Source organism: Lacerta agilis, chromosome 16 (assembly GCF_009819535.1).
Source record: "Lacerta agilis isolate rLacAgi1 chromosome 16, rLacAgi1.pri, whole genome shotgun sequence".
NCBI lineage: Eukaryota > Metazoa > Chordata > Lepidosauria > Squamata > Lacertidae > Lacerta > Lacerta agilis.
In genome coordinates this window covers 36266283-36287935 of record NC_046327.1, presented here as the reverse complement: position 1 = coordinate 36287935, position 21653 = coordinate 36266283, and the positions used below count along the sequence as shown (strand labels likewise).

The 21653-nt window shown below is 46.2% G+C and overlaps 1 protein-coding gene across 13 annotated transcripts in view; it reads right to left on the bottom strand.

The window, feature by feature from the left end:
• Positions 1–7250: 7250 nt before the first annotated feature.
• The window catches only part of HUWE1 (HECT, UBA and WWE domain containing E3 ubiquitin protein ligase 1), a 95418-nt gene continuing 81015 nt past the window's right edge, over positions 7251–21653 (bottom strand). For 12 of the 13 annotated variants that reach the window (XM_033173649.1, XM_033173647.1, XM_033173657.1 and 9 more), the window contains 17 exons: positions 20535–21105; positions 18844–18962; positions 18581–18737; positions 17401–17533; positions 17112–17314; positions 16735–16862; positions 14041–14137; positions 13730–13885; positions 13401–13646; positions 13022–13139; positions 12102–12242; positions 11581–11868; positions 11364–11469; positions 10544–10661; positions 9181–9362; positions 8536–8726; positions 7251–7779 (listed from right to left, as the gene is read on the bottom strand). In XM_033173649.1, coding sequence (XP_033029540.1) covers positions 7677–7779; positions 8536–8726; positions 9181–9362; positions 10544–10661; positions 11364–11469; positions 11581–11868; positions 12102–12242; positions 13022–13139; positions 13401–13646; positions 13730–13885; positions 14041–14137; positions 16735–16862; positions 17112–17314; positions 17401–17533; positions 18581–18737; positions 18844–18962; positions 20535–21105 — 3057 coding nt within the window. In that variant the 3' untranslated portion in view covers positions 7251–7676. The remainder of the gene's footprint in view (positions 7780–8535; positions 8727–9180; positions 9363–10543; positions 10662–11363; positions 11470–11580; positions 11869–12101; positions 12243–13021; positions 13140–13400; positions 13647–13729; positions 13886–14040; positions 14138–16734; positions 16863–17111; positions 17315–17400; positions 17534–18580; positions 18738–18843; positions 18963–20534; positions 21106–21653) is intronic. The other variant, XM_033173654.1, reaches the window with a different exon arrangement.

The following is a 21653-nucleotide window of genomic DNA, read 5'->3' as shown; positions in this document are numbered from 1 at the left end:
AGTTAAATACAGCTGCTGTATTCATAGAATCATAGAGTTGGAAGAGACCACAAGGGCCATCCAGTCCAACCCCCTGCCAAGCAGGAAACACCATCAAAGCATTCCTGACAGATGGCTGTCAAGCCTCTGCTTAAAGACCTCCAAAGAAGGAGACTCCACCACACTCCTTGGTAGCAAATTCCACTGCCGAACAGCTCTCACTGTCAGGAAGTTCTGGTCCTTTATTATATCTGGAACCCATAGATGGGCAGGATTTGATGTTTCCTTGTCCTCCTCCACCCAAAGCACAATACTCGTTTCCCTGCACTGTGAAACATGTTTATAATATCTGCTCTTGCGCAATTCCTGTCAATCTTTTTCTAGGTGTGCATGTATCGATAAAGAAATACCTGTATTCATACCTTGAATGGAATAAATAGTGGAGGGTCAGAAGGATTTATTAAGAGAAAATTCAGACAAATCATTTTACAGTCACCTGGTTTTAGGGTGCTGGTACAATTGAACTTATTTTTTTTCAGTTGCCAACTCAACGCATTCAAAGGGCTTGGGTTTGTGTGTATGTTAAACATTTTAGGGACGCGGGTGGCACTGTGGTCTAAACCACTGAGCCTAGGGCAGGGGTCAGCAAACTTACCATGCCTTGGGTCTCCAGCGCCGATCGCGCGGTGGGTCGGAGGGCCGGGGGAGCGTGCGCCCACGCTATTCCAAATGCACTTCCGGGTCAGAGGAGCACCGGAAATAGCTTGTGGGCATATGCACAGGCCTCCTCTACCCGGATGTGCACCGGAACTAATGCTTACGCATGCACACAAGCTATTTCTGGTGCTCCTCCAACCTGGAAGTGGGCAGCCACGCAGCACAGCACTGGTAAGAGCGGGGGGCGGTAGCGGGGGTTGCCGCGGGCCGGATAAACAAGTCCCTCGGGCCTTATCCAGTCCGCGGACCTTAGTTTGGGGACCTCTGGCCTAGGGCTTGCCGATTAGAAGGTTGGCGGTTTGAATCCCCACGAGGTGAGCTTCCGTTGCTCGGTCCTTGCTCTTGCCAACCTAGCAGTTCGAAAGCACGTCAAAGTGCAAGTAGATAAAGAAAGTAGCCAGCTTTCCCCTCACGCTTCAACTTGCCCTCAGGCCACCCAAAATGTTCAAAAGAGGGGTGCAGGGCCCTGAGTCAACAGTGCAGCGTACTTTCCCTGGCGACCATCCCCACAGCTGCCATTCCCACTTAGCCTCCCATGAGTGGGCGAAGCAAACACCTCCCATAGCCGCCTGGGGATCTGTCCCCTTGCCCGTTTTAAAGATGGCGTCGGCCCTGTGAAGTGGTTCTCCTCAACGGTGCCTTTACACCCCGCCGCCCTCAAGATGGCTATGAAGGAACTGGCACTTGAAGACTTTGCCCGCCCCAACTCTCCTCGCGTTTTTCGCGGTTCAGGAAGAAGCGACGTAGGTTTTCCCAAGCAGAACCGTCTGAGGACGTAGGAATGGCTGCTTCACTGGGAACAGAATAATAAGACCAGTTAGGGGCAACGGCTGCGGCTATCTTGCAAGGGAAGGCAAAACAAAACAAAAGAAAACAAAACAAATCGTGAACATAGAGCCTAGTTTCCACACACAAATGACACTGTGAGATACAGCAACTAGGAACTTTCGAGATGGATTCTCCAGAAGATGCAGACATGTTCGCGTTTCTGTCCTCGGCCAGCAGACTGGAGTGGGGGACGTGCATGAACATGGGGAAGCGCTGCCCTTCAAATTCCAATATACTTTTGAATTCCAGCGACAAAATAATCGCATTCCTTGGCTGCTTAAATCTCACGAGGGTGCTCAGTCTAGCTAGATCTGCTTCCACCCTCACATTGCTTCTGTGGCAAAAGGGAAACGTGACTCCGGAGCAAAGATTGCTGAAAGATCTCATGGGGTGGAGGATGATGATTCTTCATCATGGACTTCCAAAAGGGCAACAGGAGGACATACCGGTAGTAGGAAGCCACACACACACACACATTCTTCTTTCTACCCTTCACATCCAGCATGTGAGACTTGTTTAGAAGTGTCACTGGATGCTCAGGACAGAGCTGCACTGGATGCAAACAGTACAATCCTATACATGTCTCCTAAGTAAGTCCCAGTCAATTCAATGTGACCCTATGCCAAAGATGCAGGATTCCATCTTTAAATGTGTTTTATCCTGTTGTGCCACTTCTCACCCACCCACCCCCAAATTCCTGGGTACTCTGCCTCCACAAAAGGGCCACTGGACCAACTTAAGAGCTGCTCAGAGGGGGAAATGCAAACAGATGCAGTCTAGCTGTCTAGCACTAAGCTACAGAACGATAACCCCCACCTCTCCCCCCCCTTTCTTCTCCCCAGCCGTAATATGTCCATGACATTAGTGCCTCATACTGAACATTAAGTTGTGCAAAAGACTATGAATCGAAAGTGGAGATGCTATATGTATTTTCCCTTATTTGTTTATGTTGTAACACAAAGTCTTCAATAAAAACTTTTTTTTAAGAATGCTGCGCTGAACCACATTAGGTGGCTCTCCAAAAACAGCCACAAAAGTATGCCCCCAATGTAGGCCTGCTTGCTGCTGCTTCATTCCTTAGAGCAGGGGTCAGCAACCCCTTCTTCAGCTGTGGGCCAGTCCACCGTCCCTCAGGCCATGTGGTGGGCCGGACTATATTTTGAAGGGAAAAAAATGAATGAATTTCTATGCCCCACAAATAACCCAGAGATGCATCTATATATATAAAAACGTTCAAGATGGGTCGTTTGATATAGCCGCAATGCTCCGTAACCGCTTGACCGATGGCCTTCAAATTTGGACACAACATTCCTTGGCCATATGGGAAGGTTCTTAGGTACCTAGATTGCAAAAATATCACACCTTTCCCAGGTAAATTAATGAATTTGTGCAAAACAAACCAGCGCCCTCCAGTGGACGTCAAAGACCACAGGCTGTGATATATTTCAGAGCTTACAGGGTTAAAACTGCTCTGATCACATGACGTGCTGTTTTTCTGAGTCAGCATTTGGGACGCTTTCTCTTTCTGTTCTGCTGTGCTGGGAGTTAGACATGCTGGGTCGTTTGTGCTGTAAATAATAAAACTTCTACATAAGGAAGAAACCGGCTCCTGAGCAATTTATTGCTGCAGCTCCTTTACACACAGACCATCTTCCTGCTATGTGAGTGACTCTGAAATAGCTAAAATTGCTCTGCTAACAGCCCAGAAACTGGGAGGGGAACGTAGCAAAGCTGAAAGCATGCTGGACACCATTGCTGGTTCTGGAGAACCAACCCAAGTTTGGTAGCCGACAGCGGGGTCGTGTGCACGGGGGACGGAGCTAGCATTTTTAACAGAGGCAGGCAGCATTTCAAATGCAGAAACTGTGGGGAGGGAAGCGAAAACGGGGTCTCCTTCCAGTGGGGTGTGTGTGTCAGGCAGCCCAGGAGGAGAGAGGAGAGGGAGGCAGGGGGGTCGTCAGAGGGAAGCCATGCACAAACTAAAAAGAGAGAGTCCACGACAGAGAGGACAGGGAGTGGAGAACAGGAGAGGAAAAAACAACAGGTGACGGGGGAGTCTCAGGGCTGTTTCCACAAAATGAGCCACAGCAACGCATGGCCGGATCTACTAGTTTTAAATAAAAGGACACATTCTGCTCATGTAAAAACACGCTGATTCCTGGACCATCTGCGGGCCGGATTGAGAAGGCGATTGGGCCACTTCCGGCCCCCAAGGCCTTAGGTTGCCTACCCCTGCCTTAGAGGTTGTGAGCACCTCTGGTGGTGCTAAAGATGTGATTTCCTCTATTACAGCTGCTTTTGGTGCTGCAGTGTTAGCCTATAACCATAAAGGTACAATATGCCTTTGAGGCAGAGAGAGAACAAATTAAAGTCATATATGAAGCTTACCTAGTTGCTCCCCCTCCTCAATTAAAGAGGGCTTTGCTATGCTTAGCATGTAGGTGGTTTGGCTATGCTATGAGCAAGTGCTTCTCATCCAAGTGGCAAATTACAAGGCAGGCTTATACACAGGCTTTCTCACTCTCATGTATCATAAATGGCTAGTTACAGCCACACTCCGTTCTGCATCCAAGCATTACTTGTTTTGACTTGAGCTCAACTTAAAAATAATGAATGTTTCTCAGTAATGAGGTACTAACTTCCCCAAGGGTTCTCAAAAGCCAGCCCAAGAAAACTAAGCAGGATGTGCCGTGTCTCGGACATCCTTTATAGCATTTGCTTCCCACCCTTCCTGGAAGGAACTCCAGGCAACATACGTAGGATTCTCTAATTTTAACCTCACAACAGACCTGGGTGGTAGGTTGGACTCAAAAATAGCAATTTGATAAAGGTCACCCTGTGAATAACATAGCTGAATAAGGATTTGAATCTGGTTAAACACATGAGAATCCACCTATGGAGACACCAAGGAGGCCCCTCCAGATACAGCAATGTCTGAGCATGTCATCAGACACAGGAGAGCAATTAAAGGCGTAACGAATAGAGATATGGACCCCCTTTTTAAACCTTGTTAATGACAAATATCAAAACCTTGTTATACAAACAGTTCAATATTTTCAGTTGGAGAGGTTATGTTAAGTAATATGTTTGAACGTTGAATGTGAAAGTTTATGTCTAGAGTCAATGGATAGAACAAACACCATTAGATGTACTGCTTAATGGTTTTTCTATTGGTTTAAAAACCAATAGAAATTTGATTTTTCAAAAAGGATGCCCCTTCAGACTATCTCCAGATAGACTGTTAAATCACTGGAGATAAGGATGAACTGAGAGTCAACCTGAAAATGCCTCAAAAAGCCATTTTTTCTACTGTCTATGCCTCATTTCAGCTGAGCCTTGAGAAGCACAGAGAGCTAAAAGAGGAAGTGGGAGAGTCACTCTTCCCACTTGCTTTCTTCTGTCATTTTTCGAGGACGAAACAATAATCCCCATTGCCAACTTATGGCAAAGGGGACAGAGGACAATAGCATTTCCCCTGCCACTCACAAAACCTAAGGATACAATGGTGTCCATGATGTCTTATCGGCACCATGTTGTTAAGCCCAACTGTTGCTTCACTACTAGTTAAAAAGTCAGCAAATTGACTGCTGCCTCCCTAGTGCAGATCTCTGTAACTTCATTTTGAAAAGTTCAAGCAGATTGCCAAAAAGTGCTCACCTTCCTTTCCTCTGAATGATAGTTTTACCTTTCTTAGGAGAAATCTGTACATTAGGCCCAGCTGTTATTGCTGGGGAGACAGAAACTGGACAAACTGTTTCCTCCCTCCTGATCACAAGCATGGAAGTAGTAGCGTCATTCAATTTTGCCCTAAATGAAGCAGTAGGGCACAGAAAGGAATAGACATGGAGATTTTAAAGAGACTTTCAGAGGACAGAAAGGAAGAGTGGGCAAGAAGCCATTGCCTCTCACATAAGAAAACCATTCAAGAGGTTTCATCAGCATTCTGCTGGCTCGTTAACTGCCTCCAAGTGATGTTTCTCCAGGTGGAGTGCTGGGGTTAGTGACCCTCTAGGTGATGTTGGGACCAGCACGGTCAATGGTCACAGATGATGGGAGATGCAGTTCAACAAGATCTGGAGAGCCACAGTTTCCCCATTTCCCTCTTACTAACAGACCACCCATTTCAAAATCTGGGAGTCTTAATCCTCTACCAAAGCAACAAACAATAGGTAGCGATGCAATATGTATTAATATTAGGTATTCGGAAATAACAAAACACTCCACTTTGAGATTCAGTGCCCAGAATAAATGATTCAGAAGTTATTCTGGTCTTCCGAGATTGTTCGCAGAGGAATTTCTGGCAAGGACTCGTGGCAGAAGGGATAGAAATAGGATGACAGGAAATTGCATTGTGGGGTGGAAGATAGGGAGCTTGTGTTGGACACTCAACCCCCAACCTGTTAAATGAGAAGCATTGCCAGCTTCTTAGCATCTTGCCTTTTCAGACATAACCCCAAGATATTTTTGCCAAAGCGATGTGTGGTACAAACCTGGTTAAAGGAAGTGAGGTTTGATTGCTCAGGATGCAAAATGGCATGCTGGCTTAGTGATCTCATAAAATACAAGCATGCCATGCACTGGCTGGACACAGAGGAATGGTTGGAGGCACCGGTTGGTGAACCCCCAAGGGAAGAAGGCTCAGAGCCCAGGGAATGGTTGTGGGATGATGATGAGTGGTCAGAGGGTGAAGCCTGGAAAGAGGAGGCGTCAGAAGCTGAAAAGGTAACAGGGTTTAGTGAGCAGGGAGGGTCTGTGTCAGAGAGATGTCCAGAATCAGAAGATGAAGCAGGAGAGGAGGGAGTCCAAGAGGCAGAGATGAGACAGGCTGGTGAAGAAGCCAGGATGTCTCCCCTGCCTGCTGCAACAAGCTACCTATCCCACTGGTTGCCCAGGACCAGAGGAGGGATGAAGGGAGAGGAGCAGAGACAGGTGTGTTGGCATAGTCTCAGATTGTTTGGAAAGGACGAGATTTAGGCAGCTGTGGAAAGGTGCGGTTCTATTCCTAAGGGGCAATACCTACCAAGAATTGTTGTGCTCATTTGGCCTGGCTCCCCTGAGCAGACCTTGTTGGCTACCTCTGACACATAACTAGAGATGCCACCCTGCCTTCCCCAAACTGCCAAAATCAAGAGAGCTGCTTCCCTCACGTTGAATATACGCATCCCGTTTCCAGCAAAAAAAAAAAAAAAAAAAAAAGTGGTGAAAACTGGCACAAGAAGCTGCCTTATACCAAGTCAGACCACTAGTCTATCTAGCTCAGTACTGCCTACACTGACTGGCAGAGGCTCTCCAGATATTGAGATTGACGACATTCCCAGCCTTACCTGGAGATGCTGGGGATTGAACCTGGGACCTTCTGCATGGAAAGCAGATGCTCTACCACTGAACTACAGTCATAGGTGCTAGAAGCAAGATCTACCCCAGCTTGCCAGAACACTATGCAGACAGGAAATAACTACATGGAGGACCATTATTTGGGGTGGGCATGTTGTCAAGAGACTTCCCATCCTACTTGAGTAATCTTTGTCTTGCTAGAATTTCAGTCACAAGTGTTAACTGGCTGTACATGGAGATGCCTTGGATAGAACCTGGAACATTTTGTATGCAAAGCATGTATCTTACCATTCAGCTATGGCCTTACTGACTCCTTCTTCACCTCCAGAAGATCTTCCCAAAGCCAGGTGAACTCTCCACTCTTACCAAAATGAACACACAGGCACAGTACATTCTTATCAAGAGTGCGCTTTTATTTTTTTAATTTTTTTTCCTTTTTTTGGAATTTTTTAAACCTTAGGTTCCCTTCCAGCAGCAAATGGGTGCCAAGGAAAGAGACCAACAAAAGAATCCAAACGCTCCCTCCCGCCGCCTCATCAACACATTCCAAGCACAAATTAAGAAATGCAAACTAAACCAAAAAATATATATATATTTATATATATAATTTGTCTTTTTCTCTCCGGGTTGCACCCCGGCCCCACCTCCGAAGACGGCTGATTGGCTGGGGGTCTCTGGCTCTCTTCAGTAAGGGGGCAGCAGGGCACGCACACACACACACAGGTGGTTGGAAAAGGGGGAGCAGCATCGCTCAGTTCCACTCCCTCCTGTTGCTCCCCAAGTCTGACAGTAGAAAAATATGGCAGCTGGAGCCACCCTTACGCCAGGCCAAAGCCCTCCGAGCACTCCTGGATGGCCAGTAGCAGCATGTGACGCAATTTCTCATAACTCTCATAGGCAGGGAGGTCCAGCTGGTTGAAACTGGAGGAAGAAAGCATCAATGTAAGGGGGTGGGGGACAACCAGCTTGATTGCAAAGCCAATGCCTTTTTTTCCTTTCAAAATGAGAGCAAAATACAGTACCTTCACCCTCCCCCAAACTGGCCAGAAATCTTAATCTGTAGGCCGTGCTCACTTTACTGACAAAAACCTACATATCTACAGCCTGCTCACATTTGATTCTTAGCAAGAACCTATTCTGAAGGTCCAAATTTAGCCCTTGGAAGTGATGAACAATCCTCTGTGCATGTGCAGAATGTCTGCCCCAAAACAATTGTCACCCCATCCAACTCTCCATCTGGGATTTGGCTTTGCAAGGCACAAAGCTGGAGTTCTGGCACCTCTTTCTTTAGGACTTGACTACTGACTCATGACTGAAGTTATAGATAGCTTCTGTTTCAGAAACACACTCATTCCCTTTGACCCCTCCCGGCTCACAAAATCCCCAACTGTGTTTCCAGGTAGAGGAGCAACAGATACTGCTGTAGAAGGGAAGCTCCTGTAAAATAGCTAGGCCCTTCAGCAGTGTCATGGTATAAGTGTTATGGCTCAAGATGATAACCAGTGAATTCTAGCACTCACAGAAGCTTGGAGGGCCTCCTGGAGTTAGGGTGTTTAATTAACACACTTTCATTTACATTATATGACACACTTCCATTCACATAAAAATATTTCCTGCATAATTGAACACTGGGAGTAGTTTGAACACTAACAATGGGCTTATCCATTTGTCTCTTACCACGTGTGAGCAGAAGGCAGTCTATCTGTTGAGCGGTCGTCTCTGTGGATCTGGAATTTCTGGATGCCGTTCATGCCCTCTAGGGCAGCAAACCCCTGCAAGGGCACCTTGGATGTGCCTGTGACGAACTGCAGGAACTTTGCTCTGTCTGCCTGGTCAAAGGAGCGCAGGGCTCGCCAGAACCACTGAATCTGTGCAGAAGGACAAAAGGAGTCGAGACCGGGGTCAGAGATGCTGGCATTTCTGAGAACACGAGAAATTTGCAGGCCTCCAGAAGTGAAGGGCCCAGAAGGACCAACACAAAGAGGAGCCAACAGGGGGAGAGGATAGCAGAAGGGATGGGGTCACACATTTCCTGCCTTCCAAGCAGGAGGTAGCGGTGATATCTGCCCATCAAGAGAAGAGCCACCTCATTGTGTGCTTAGTGGCAAACAGAGTTCCAAGATCAAACTTGCAGTCAAACATATCAAAGCTGCAATACTATACAAATTTACCCCAAGTCCCATTGAACTCAACAAACTAAGGAAATTGATTGTTAACATGCCAAGAAAAATCAAGAGGATTCCTCTCCATTAGGCCTTGACACTTCCACGCTGGAGAATAGAGAGTTGGTGAAAGGTAACTTGCTAGAAAGGAAAGGCTAACCTGGATAGAGTTTGCCTGGTACTTGTGGTACTCTGTGTTGGACTTCAGGTCATCTATGTCAATGGTGGGTAGCCCCGAGATTAGCAGCTCCAGCTCCTGCTCCGTGAAGATGGAGATGAGGCGCTTGGGGATAATCTCATAGAAGCCCTCCAAGAAGGCAGCCAGCTGCTTGCGGATTGCTCCTGCCAGAAGGGAATATGGATTATCACTGGGTGGGGAAGGCAATGGAAGTTCTAAGCAGCCCAGGAAGAGGGAAAACTATAGCTCAGCAGGGAATAAAATCTAAACACTGAAATGTGCACACTTATGTAAAATTTACAACTTCTCACAGCTGATTGGTAGACGAATCTGCCTCAAGTACAGAGTCTAAGTAATGACCACCTTGACCTTAGACCGAATTAGACAACTAAAGTTCTAGTTACAGGTAGGTAGTCATGTTGGTCTGCCATAGCTGAAACAAAATTAAAAAATCATTCCAGTAGCACCTTAGAGACCAACTAAGTTTGTTATTGGTATGAGCTTTCATGTGCATACACACTTCTTCAGATACACTGAAAAGGAAGTCACCAGACCCTTAAATATAGTGAGGGAGTGGAGAGGGGTATTACTCAGAAGGGTGGTGGGAATGGGTGATTGGCTGATAGGTGTGGTAAACCTGTTGACGACTGTTAATGAATGCAATTGGTCTTACAGGAAAAAGCAAGGGGTGAGATGGCTAAAAATAGCTTTATCATATATAATGAGATAAGAATCCAATGTCTCTATTCAGACCAGGTCTCTCCATGGTTTTAAGTTTGGTAATAAGTTGCAATTCAGCAACTTCTCTTTCCAGTCTATTTCTGAAATTCTTTTGTAATAAGACAGCTACTTTGAGATCTTGTATAGAATGTCCAGCCATTCCCACCACCCTTCTGAGCAATACCCCTCCCCACCCTCTCACTATATATAAGGGTCTGGTGTCTTCTGTTTCAGTATATCTGAAGAAGTGTGCATGCACACGAAAGCTCATACCAATAACAAACTTAGTTGGTCTCTAAGGTGCTACTGGAAGGATTTTTTTTATTTTGTTTAGACAACTAAAGTTTTTGTTGTTGCTGTTGTTTGTACACTTTTCCTTAAAAAAACAGTTTGGCTTCCTTCTTCTGGCTATTGCTATTGATCTGGTGAAACAGCAACTCATGGACAGCTCTGGCATGACACTAGTTCTTTGCTTACAATTTGGTATGAATTATGAGATAGGGAGGGAATGTTAATTCAAAAGGTAGATGCAAGTTAATAAGTAGAGGGATCCCATCTTCTAGCAGAGATGGGTTTAGATCATCAAGTTCTTTCCACTGTTCTCAGGTGTACTGCCCCAACGTACCTGTCATTCGCATCTGACACACCAGGTGTACATATTCCTTCTTGTTCTCCTCAGTCACAAGGATGTTGGCTCCGTTGGGCTTAAGGTCACGTACTTCACACACACCAAACTCTTGAACCTGTTTGGGTAGGGAAGGAAAGACAGAAGTGTACTAAGTAAGTAGAAACTGGATTAACAACAACATCTCTTGGGAAAAGAGAAGGCTTGCCTTGCTCTTCCTGACAAGGACCAGAGGTCAGAATGACTAAGTACTGGCCTTGATTCAATCCTTTCTCAGTTTCACAAATTCTCCCTCAGCCTCAAATTACAATCCAATGGGTGCTTCTCTTAACAAAACACCATAATATAGTTGCAAGAATCAGATTTAGCCCCTGTGCATAGTAAAATATAAACACACAACCAAAACAGAACAGCAGCCACCATCATTCAGGGGCAACGAAAGACTCTTTGGCAGTTATCACCAAGTAATACATCCTGTGTCCGAATGCCATTCTTCTCATTGTTTCTCACACTGTTTAGAGAGTTTAATTTTTTTAAGCTCAAAAGAAATCTGAATTCAAAAGGAAAGAGCTGTATCCACTGCTAGAAAATCCCTGCAAATATATAGTCATCTTCACCTATTATTACACATGGCAGGATGTGTACAACTTCTGGGTGAGGAATTCTACCAATTTATTGATTTTTATCCATCATCTTCAAAACTGTCCAATTTGAATGGTTGCCTATTCTATGTGATAGCCCTTTGTCTCTTTAGCTTCAATATCCTTCAACTTCCAAAAGATTTGCCCCAAAATACTTCCATGAGAAGGGGGCAGGTTACCTCTGTGCTGAAGGTGAGGTCATAGCCCAGTGTGGAGACATCGTTTTCCAGAAGATACACCAGTCCCTGGTAGAAGTGGTAATCCTCACTCTCCATATCTGTGTACCTGTAGGGTTGAAGGAAGCTGGCTGGGTTAGGAACATGTTTTGGGAAAGATAGGAAAGCATTTTAGATGGACTAGTTCAACAAAAACCCTAAAAGCAAAGGCACAACTCACCTGACAGATTTGCCCAAGATATGCTTGTAGAAGGAGCGGGTGAAGTAGCATTCCAGCAACCGGTTATCATATACTGCTTTGGCCACAATGCGCCCTACAAACTTGAAGTAGCTCAGGTGGTTGGGGTTACAGTGAGAGGAAGGATTGATGGTGTAGGTGACTCGATCGCCAGGCGATGTGCGGAAGAGCGCATACATGGGGTTAAACATCTCCCGTGAGATGATCATGTACCACTCGCGCAGGAGACCTCCAGCATCCTGACCCTCTTCCCCTTCAAATACTATGTACCTGATAAACAGAAGAGGGTATAATAATTAGGAAATGTCAGAAGTGGAGCATGGGTTTAGGACAAAAAGGCTGGCAGGGACTGAATGTCTGGTTTATAGGTTCTATCTACAAAATAAGGAAAAATCAACATTTAGACAAAACGTGGGCAAGGGTAAAAAAGAAAACAGTGCATATAAGAAGACTCTGGTTACAGCAGCACGCTAAAAGTTCTAGTAGCTGAAGAAGTTGCTTACAATCTGTTTTTCATTTCCTCGGGCGACTTGCGATGCAATTCCCGGTATGAGTCTTCAAAGACATGATCTCGACGCACATGCACAGCCATATCTTCTTTCCGCAGCCCCTCATCAAGTCTTTCCAACTCTTGCCGGAAGTACCTTGGAAAGAAGAATAAGTGTGCAGCCATCAACTCTCACAGCTATTACTATGGAACTCCCTGAAGCCGATTCACAGTTACAGTAGCAAAGCACTAACAATGCAAGAGATGACATATTCTACAGATGTACAGTGGTACCTCGCAAGACGAATGCCTCGCTAGACGAAAAACTCTCTAGACGAAAGGCATTCGCTAATGAAAGGGTGACTCGCAAGACGAATTTCCCTATGGCCGCGACTCGCAAAACAAAAACTTTTTGCGGTCCCCCCCCCCCCCCGTAAAGCCGCGCTTCCTCCGACCATGCTCCGCAAGACGAAATTTTCGCTATACGACAGCACTCGCGGAACGAATTAATTTTGTCTTGCGAGGCACCACTGTAGATGAAAAGTGGGTAGGTTTGCCATCTCTCCAGCCCTTACAAAGTGGCTTCAGAATTGGGGCTGAGAGACACTTTTTACTATACTTCATTCTAGGGGAAGAAGCATATCAAACTGAGTAAGACCACCCATCCAGTCACCACTACTTCTCCTGCCCCACACAGATCTTTTTGCCAATGGAGGAGCTGAACAATGCCAAGAAATGAGAAATGTCTGGGTAGTCAACCTAGAGGGCATCACAGCCAACAGAAAAGTCAGCACACAAGTCTAGAATATCACTCAAGCAATTTGCCCTAGAGATCAAAAGTGAGACCTCATACTCTCTGGCGTCTCCTTGCTGTTTTTTAATTATTATTTAAAATGAATAGGAAATGGAATACTAACACCCCACCCTGAAACCTACTTCCGTTTGACATCAAAATCCAGCACACGTATGTAATCCACGAGGACAGCAAAGGGGCCGTCAGCTAAATGGGTGGTGGACTGGCGCAGGATCTGGTTTAGCACAGTACGGTGTGTTTCTGCAAGATGAGAACAAAAGTGAAGGTTTGGCTGCATGCTCCTTATTATGTTTCTTCCGGGCAAGCTGCAGAAACCCGTTAATGAAATTCCTCCACGAGTATATTCCCTAATTAGTCACACCTTGATCCACACACTCCTCCCTCAGCAAACCAACTGCCCTTCTGAGATAGAGACAGCTGAGAAACCCCCACTTTGAAGCCCTCATGAAAGAATTAGTCAATACCCTGGACACAGCTAGATATGTCACAGTTTGAACTAACCTGCAAAGCGGAGGAACTTCTGTGTGTCTGGGGGAAGACTGGAGGAAATGTGCATGGAAGAAGGTTCACGGGAGAAAAAGGGGTCAAGGGAGGAGGGTGTTGCAGGGGTCAGTGGGGCGGGTGAAAGGGGTGGGGGCTCGTCCTTGATGTGAGACAGCTGGCTCTCCCGGGTGTCACGCACTGGGGGCTTGCTTTCCCGCTCTGTAGCATGCACCAAAAAGAAGGCCTCCACTGCAGGCTGCAGCACTGTAGGGAGAGAGCAGAAGGTGAAGTTCCAAGAGGCAGGGAGGCCTGAAGCAGCCCAACCTTCCAGCAGCCCAGAACCTTACCAAGCACAGCATGTTGGTCATGCGATTCTTCCAGCTCCTTCAGGCACTCGCCCAGCATATCCCATAGTTCATCCAGACTGAGTTGCTCACTTAGCAGAGGCAGATCTGGAGGACGCTCCTCTTTCTCCTTCTCACCCTGCTGGGAGCCTTCTGACACTGTAAGAACAAGAGATCAGTCCTTCACACTTTAGCCTTCACAGTTTCAGGATAGGCAACTCCTTCGGACCTGTAGGAGGGGGGCCTATGGCAGGTAAAACAGCTTCTCTACTTCAGAGACAGCCACCCCTCAACTCCAAAAAGCAAATACTAACCAACTGATTGAGTGTCTTGTGTGGTGGGTGATGGCTGATCCACATCCATAGGTGATTCGTCTCTTCGTACAGAACCCTCTGCCTGGTTTGGCTCCGACTGAACAGAAGAGACGCACACATTAGTGAGGGCTGAAGCTTCCCAAGAGCACTTAAGAAACAGGTGCTGGGAGATTAGCCCAATAACTCCCAAAAGGAAGGGAAGAAAATGGACCATCAACAGAACTGTGCATGGTGGCCCTACCACTTTCCCCATCCTTTACAAAGACCAAAAGAGGTTAAACATGCTGCTATACACAAGCTAAAATCTGCAGAGGGAATGAGCCGAATGACACAGCTACAGGAGAAATAGGGGAGCGGGGGGTGGGTGGGGGGAAGCTAGCAGAAAGCATGACATGCGTGAATCTGAAGGTGGAGCACTTACAGCCAGGAGCAATGGTGAAGTGCATGCACCAGAGTGGGGAAAGTTCTTGGAAAGCAAAGAACAGGTGTGGAGAGAAGAGGAAAGTTGTCATCAGGGACCTTCCTGCAGGGATGACCTCATATTTAACAAGGCCCACATGCCAGGGGCAAAGGCAGCTCACATCTCTCTAGAGAAACTGGACAGGACTGGGGCCTCTAAGATGCAACAATCTGGAGAGAGGTAGGCTCAAGGATTGTACACACATTACTGTATTGTCACATCCACTCCACAATAGTTGTGATTGAAAAGTACACTAACGTGATTCAGTTGTGTCACTTGTACTTACAAACAAGCTTGTTTCTCGTTGACCTCTAATGCATTCCTTCTACCTACTACAACCCAGAAGTAAATGCAGCAGTTACTTTTTATTGCTTAGCTACTTCTCATAGGAAAGTAATGTGTGTACAAGCCCTAAGAATTTGGGCTTCAAGCCATGCTATGTGGTTGCTGTGCTGGTCCTGCCCTGGGGCCACATGGACAGTGGAAGTACCCTGAATACATGCTGGATCTAACAAGTGGAAGTCTGCTCTTAGAGCAACCATGGGTATCAGCTCACTCATAGCCATGTCAAGTTGGTTTTCCAATTTGAGTGGCTTTGAGCCAGGAGAAGAGAATAAGGCTGAAGGGCAGAGGGAAGCAGACCAGAACTATGGATCACATGTTCAGTCCACAACTTGTACAGCTTTAGGCTAGTTCCCTTGTTGATTGCACTTTTTGAAACTTCCAAAGAAATCCAAAAGATTTACTCTTAATCACAGAACATCTGAAGCACTAAGCAAGTGTCAACAGCTGAGACCACAGCAGAGTGTCCCCTGACCACTTGTCTTTCCCCCCCACTAATAATACTTGCTGCTGCCAGTGCCACAATGCCCACCTTTTAAAATGTCAAAATTCCAACAACTTAAGCAATCATAATGCTAAACTTCACAAAACTGATTTGGTCTGTAGGCAATGGAAGGTTATTTCTTACAGGCAGCATTTTGCTTTTCAACTGAAGAATCCAGGGTGGATTACCAATGCTAAATATCTGCCACTGTAGAGATGGCTAGCTTGCTCTCAGCTTTTAACGCTCAGCTTTTCAACCGACAATACTAGCCAAACAGTGTATGAAAAGGGCAGCTGAAACCAGAAAAACAATCCCTACCCTGCTTACACAGCTGCAGAGCCTTCCATTTATTCCTTCTGTAACTGGTCAGGCCTTGGCTTTCCATTAGTAAGGAAGGGGAGATGAATAAAGGAAATCCCCACCCCAAACTCAGTTCTCAATTCATAAGCAGCAGAGTTAGTAATGTATCCACCATGGAAGTGGACAACCTTTCAAAATGGGGAAGGTATCTTGAAGCTGCAGAGGATTCTTCACCCAGCTCATTGTCTCCTACCACAAACCCCTTCCCCCATTCAACCTGCCTTCAGCAGATAACCCAAAATCGTATGAAGAGGAAGCAAATAAGGTTAGAGCTATTTGGCATAGAGGTGTCCAAGGCATACAGAAGCTAAACACATTTTTTAAGCGTTGGAAGAGTAACTAAAATAATAGAAAACAAAGGGGTTACGTAGGAGTGAAAAGTCCAAAGACCACAATTTGTTAAAAGGTACTATGCAAATATCCAACTCAGATTTTTCAAATCAATATGCAAACTTCATAAAAGGTAACCACCATCAGAGCCCATGGAAGTATATTGAGGTTGTTGGGAGAACAGCAAAGGAGTATGCATAAGCCAGGTACAAAGAAGGAAGACTTCTTTTGTCTTCAGCATTTCTTACACTTCAGCTGTACCCGGCTGTTTTCTCATCCCTCTACCCAATACATAGAACCAGTGCTTTTTTGGGGGGTGATGCAGGGGTACGCATACCCCTAAACATTTTGTGAATCTTTGTACTTTATTTTTCCTGATTTGAACTATAAAATGGTGATTTTCTTGAGTCAAAATGAGAGTACTCCTAAACATATTTTTAGAAAAAAGCACTGCACAGAACCCAGAATCCAAATTACAAACTGTCCTCACAAGCTCTTCCTCAGCCTGCCCTGAAGAACAGCTTTTTATGATCAAGAGCCAACAGCAGCAAGGAGCTGAAGCTTCTTCCTTCCCTGAACAAAGAGGCTCCTCTGATGACAAACCAATTGGCATAAAAGGGGAGGAGAAAAGATGGAGAAAGGAATGTAAAATAATGAAAAAGGGTAGTTCAAATAAACAAAATGAGTGGCCTACAAGCGCCACAGGCACCATGCTAACCGTTGTTGCTTGCTGCTGCCTCCGGGCCCTCTGACCCTCACGTACCATTTGTATAATGGCGTCAGCCTCAGCCTCCAGCTGCCGAACAGCGGCCTGGATGCTGCTAACTGAGCCCAGACCGGAAGTACCTGCAAAAAGAGGGGAAGGGAGAGAAAAAGGAGAATGAAGGCTGGCCCCTACAGCTGAGCCTATAAAATTTAATCCCCTACTCAAGCTTTGAATCGACCCCAAAAAACTGCAGTGGCCTATGGGCCTCTCAGGTCTTCTATAGGTAAAGTATGACTAGTCTGAACCAGTATCAGGAGATCTCCCACCCATGCTCTAGCATCTACAAACAGGCCTTGTGCAGACAAAGCTTGCTCTCCTGCCTAACATACCTAGCCTGCCTGTCTGTTTTGCCTTTTTGTTGGCACGGCGTGTGTCATCCCGTAGCTGGATGATGACCTGCAACACCCTTAGGAAAAACTTCTGTGTGGAGGTCTTAGAAGTCAGCATGGACATTGAGGGTAGCTGGAGCTCGCGACCACCCAGAGGGCGCTTCTGTGATGCCACAATCACCACGTTTTCAGCAATGTCAAACCTAACAATTGAGGAAGAAGGTGGGGAAGAAAGTCAGAGAAGGCCACTCAAAAGACAAAGAGAAAGGCCAACTTGAAGGAGACTCACCTGCTCTGCATCTTGCCTTTCAATTTGGTGGTCTGAGGCTGTTCTTCAGGGAGCCCGTCTGGTGACAGGGACTCACACTGGGCTCGACGCTGCTGGTCCAAGTTGTATTCTCGCAGCTCCGCCAAGAGAGTACCTGGAAAGGGAGAGTTGAGGGTTGAGAATTAGTGAGTGCTGTTTAAGAAAATCTATCCCACCTCTCCACTATAAAACTATACCCAACACGACAAACAGTATCAAAACACATGATGGTAAAACCATTAAAATCCAGAAAACAAAGATTATGCATTCACAATTTAAAACAGTCAGCATAAAACCCGAGGCAATAAAAAATCCCTGCCTAGAAGGAATTGTGTTCACTAGGAAGTAGAAACTAAAAGGGCCAGTTGAATGTCCCAGTGAGAGAGCATTCCGCTACTGGGCTCTCACACATCCCAGCCAACCTAGAATAAGCCCACACTGAGACACAGAGGGAAGATCGTAGATGGTATGAATGGTCCTGGATGTGAGCCATTTAGGGCCTGATGCCAAGTTGGTTGGCATTTTGAATGGCACCCACAAACTTTCTGATAACCAGTGCAACTGTTCTAAAATAGGTAACATGCTTGCATAATTGTGTTCCTGTGAGCATCCTACAGCTGCTGTATTCTGCATCAACATGAGTGGCTATGTAAGAGTGCAATTTAGGGCCCAGATTCAACTTATCTGGTGCGCTAGTGGAAGTCAGTTCAAGAGCTTCCACTAGCACAAGGGAGACTCCCCTGCCATGCTTGCTACCTTGTTCAGAACTGACTGAAATCCCATATCTGGTTGAATCACCCTGCCCTACCACCAGAAGCAGTTCTGCTATGCTATGGTGTGACTCTTTCTAGCAGAGACAGTTCCAAAAGAGACTATAGCTCATTCAAACCTGACAGCAAGGAAAACAGTCTTATGAGTTACTATCCTCTGTGAGGAGGTGTGCCTTTAAATGTTACCCACGCTTCCACATGTAAATCCCCAGACTATCACACTGGTACATGAGAAGATCACTGAAGCACATTGTTTCTATGAGCTACTAGCTAATATTCCTATCTTCACATTTCTGACTATTCACTGTGGTACTCAGTGATTGAGGCAGGGCAGGACCATTAACCATGCCAGCTCCTCACAAAGGCACTTCTCCAGTCTCATCTCTCCTTACCTATCTGCTTGCAAAGAGTGTAGCCTAGTTGCCGGGCCCCATTAAGCAGAAGCTTGAGCACAGTGTCACGCGTGGCTGAGTCACCCCGTGACAGTTGCAAAAGAACGTTGGCAGCATCTTCCAGACCTTCTTCAGAGCATGAGTGAGATGTCAGCACCTGGAATGGAAGATGAGAAAGTCACTGTGCAGCTGACAGCTCAAAATGTTAATCCCTTCCTCTTCCCTCCCCATATTGTGTGTTGGCCACACCCACCACAACTCACCTCCACAGACAGCTGTAGCTGGTTCTCCGTTAGGCCTGAGGCAGCCATTTTGCTGTCAGTTCCACCTCCGCCTCCCGCTTCGCCTACCTTGGCTGGCGATTTGCTGTTTTTTGTGATAGCTGCAGAGAACGACAAGATACAAGCTAGAACCAACTTGGGATTCGACAATTAACCAGTGAGAGAATGACCAAACAAACCACCAGCTTTGAGCACTTGCCTACCATCTACCTCCATCCCTACACAGAAGTCACTCAAACAGAGACACCCTCTCTATATCAGGCTTCTATTGGGAGGCAATATTTTCCTTGATCAGGGCTGTGTGCATATATGTGGTAAGTTTGCAAATACCAAGGTGGCAGTGGAAGGTACAGTGTACAGAACCATTCCTGCCTGTCCCCAGAGAAGGAAGAGACATATCATGGTGGCAGGAGACTCCCTACAGATGGGGACAGAGGCAGCAGTGTGCAGAAGAATGACTCATGCTTTCAGTTGTCTCTACACAAATGCACAGAATATGGGAAACAAGCAAGAAGAAATTGAGCTCTTAATACAGAATGGCAAATATAACCTAATAGGCGTTACTGAAACCTGGTGGGATGAGGCTCATATTTGGAATGTAGAAATTGAGGGGTACAACCTGCTCAAAAGGAATAGATCAGTCAGGAAGGGAGGAGCAGCAGCATTATATGTATGGGATATGTACACTTGTAAATGGAAATTGGAGCAAGCTTGTTTTCTCCTGCTCCAGAGGGTAGGACCAAAACCAATGGATTCAAGTTACAAGAAAGGAGATTCTGACTAAACATCAGGAAGAACTTTCTGACAGTAAAAGCTGTTTGGCACAGAGTGGAACAGACTCCTGTAGGAGGTGGTGGACTCTTTCCTTGGGGGTTTTAAAGCAGAGACTGGATGGTCATCTGTCATATATGATCTAATTAAGATTCCTGCATTGCAGGGGCTTGGAGTAGATGACTCTTGGGATCCCTTCTAACTCTACAATTCTATGAATTCAGCGACGGCACAGATTTAACAGTGTATGGTATTAAGAGCTTGCCTTGTTGAGAATCCCAGCTCTCTATTTTGTTTCAAAGATCTTTTCCTCAGGGCTGCAATGATGGCTTGAAAGTGTGTGCAGCAATACCTACTGAAGTCTTAAAAGATGGCTAAATAAGATTTCTAGTAACTGAGACAAATATTCAGTGTCCTTCATAGCTCCCTTCTCATTTCCATGGCTACCAAAACCCAGAATTATGAAAAATAAAATAAAATGCAAATAAACATACAGTCGTACCTTGAAAGTCAAACGGAATCCGTTCCGGAAGTCCATTTGACTTCCAAAATGTTCGGAAACCAAAGCACGGCTTCTGATCGGCTGTAGGAAGCTCCTGAAGCCAATCAGAAGCCCTGTTGGACGTTCAGCTTCCAAAAATAGTTCACAAACCAGAACAATCACTTCCAGGTCTGCGACGTCCGGGAGCCAAAATATTTGAGAAATAAAACCAAGGTACGCCAGAGTCTGGACTCCCTGGATGTTGAAATTTACATATATTTTCCTCTTTAGGCATGTCCTGCTCCACAACTCAAATGAAGAAAGAAATTGGAATGTGGGACAAGGAGAAGAAAAAAACCCTTTCCTCTTCTTGTCTCCAAGCACCCCTCCCCACAAAAAACCCAATCAATAGAATACTTACTGGACACAGTGGTGGGGAGAGTAGATGATGCAGTTACTGTGGCAGCACCAGAGGTGGCGATAGAAGCAGCAGTTGCGGCGGCAGCTGCAGCAGCTACGGCGGCAGCAGCAGCCAGGGCAGGGGCGGGAGCAGGTGCTGGGGTGGTGGTTGCAGTAGTAGCAGCAGCAGCAGCATGGTTGGCTACCCCCTCAGCCGTGGTCTTGTTCTCAGGCAGAGCAATGGAGATGAGTGACAGCAGGCGCAGCAGCTTCTCAGTCAGCAGGGAGCTCCGTCTGATCACCGGATGGGACAGCATGTTCATGAGCTGACCCAAAGGAGAGGCTTCTAGACTGTAGGGGGAGCTCTCTCCCTCAGAGCCAGCACTCACAGGCACAGATTTGATGGAGTTCTTGCCCTTGCGGCTTACGTTCATATTATCCAGTTTGACCAACAAGTCCCAGAAGTCAGTGGAGATGCCGCTGGTGCCCATTTGACCTGGGCAAGGGCTGCCCGACTGCTTGGTGCCCCTCTCCCGTTCACTTTCACAGGTAGTCTCTTTGGTCCGCTGCTGTGTGAAGTGGCTGGGGAACACCTAGAAGGGGGCACGGAGGAGAGAAGCAAGTCAAATCATGTTCTGGAATCCCTCACTGAAAAATGTGGCTTGCAGTTCTATAGGATTATTTATCACTCTGCCCACCAAATCAAGGTTCAACAACAGCACCCTCTCCGACCAGCATCCCTCAAAAAACCCAACCACACACCCCTCACCTTCCAAGTCTACTGGCACACCTGGCTCTAGATAAACCTGAACAGTTCCAAGTAGATGCTCTCTAGAAAATGCCTAGAGTACATATATACCGCACTGCCAGTCGCAGTAAAGAACAAATTGTTCAGCACCAGTTATGTCCTGGGAGAATAAGCTTAAATCACAAAGCAACGACCCCTAGAGCCTTGCTCCAGGAAGACAGTCTCAACTCTGTAATTGGAAGGTGTCCCACATGGAATTATCTACCTTGTGGTCCATAAATAGTACAACTATGCCTTTGAGGCAGAATTAGCACGGGCCTCCAACAACAGTTTTCCACCAAAGCCAGTATTTGGAATCTCTATAGAGCTTCCTTCAAATTAGCAAAGAGTGAG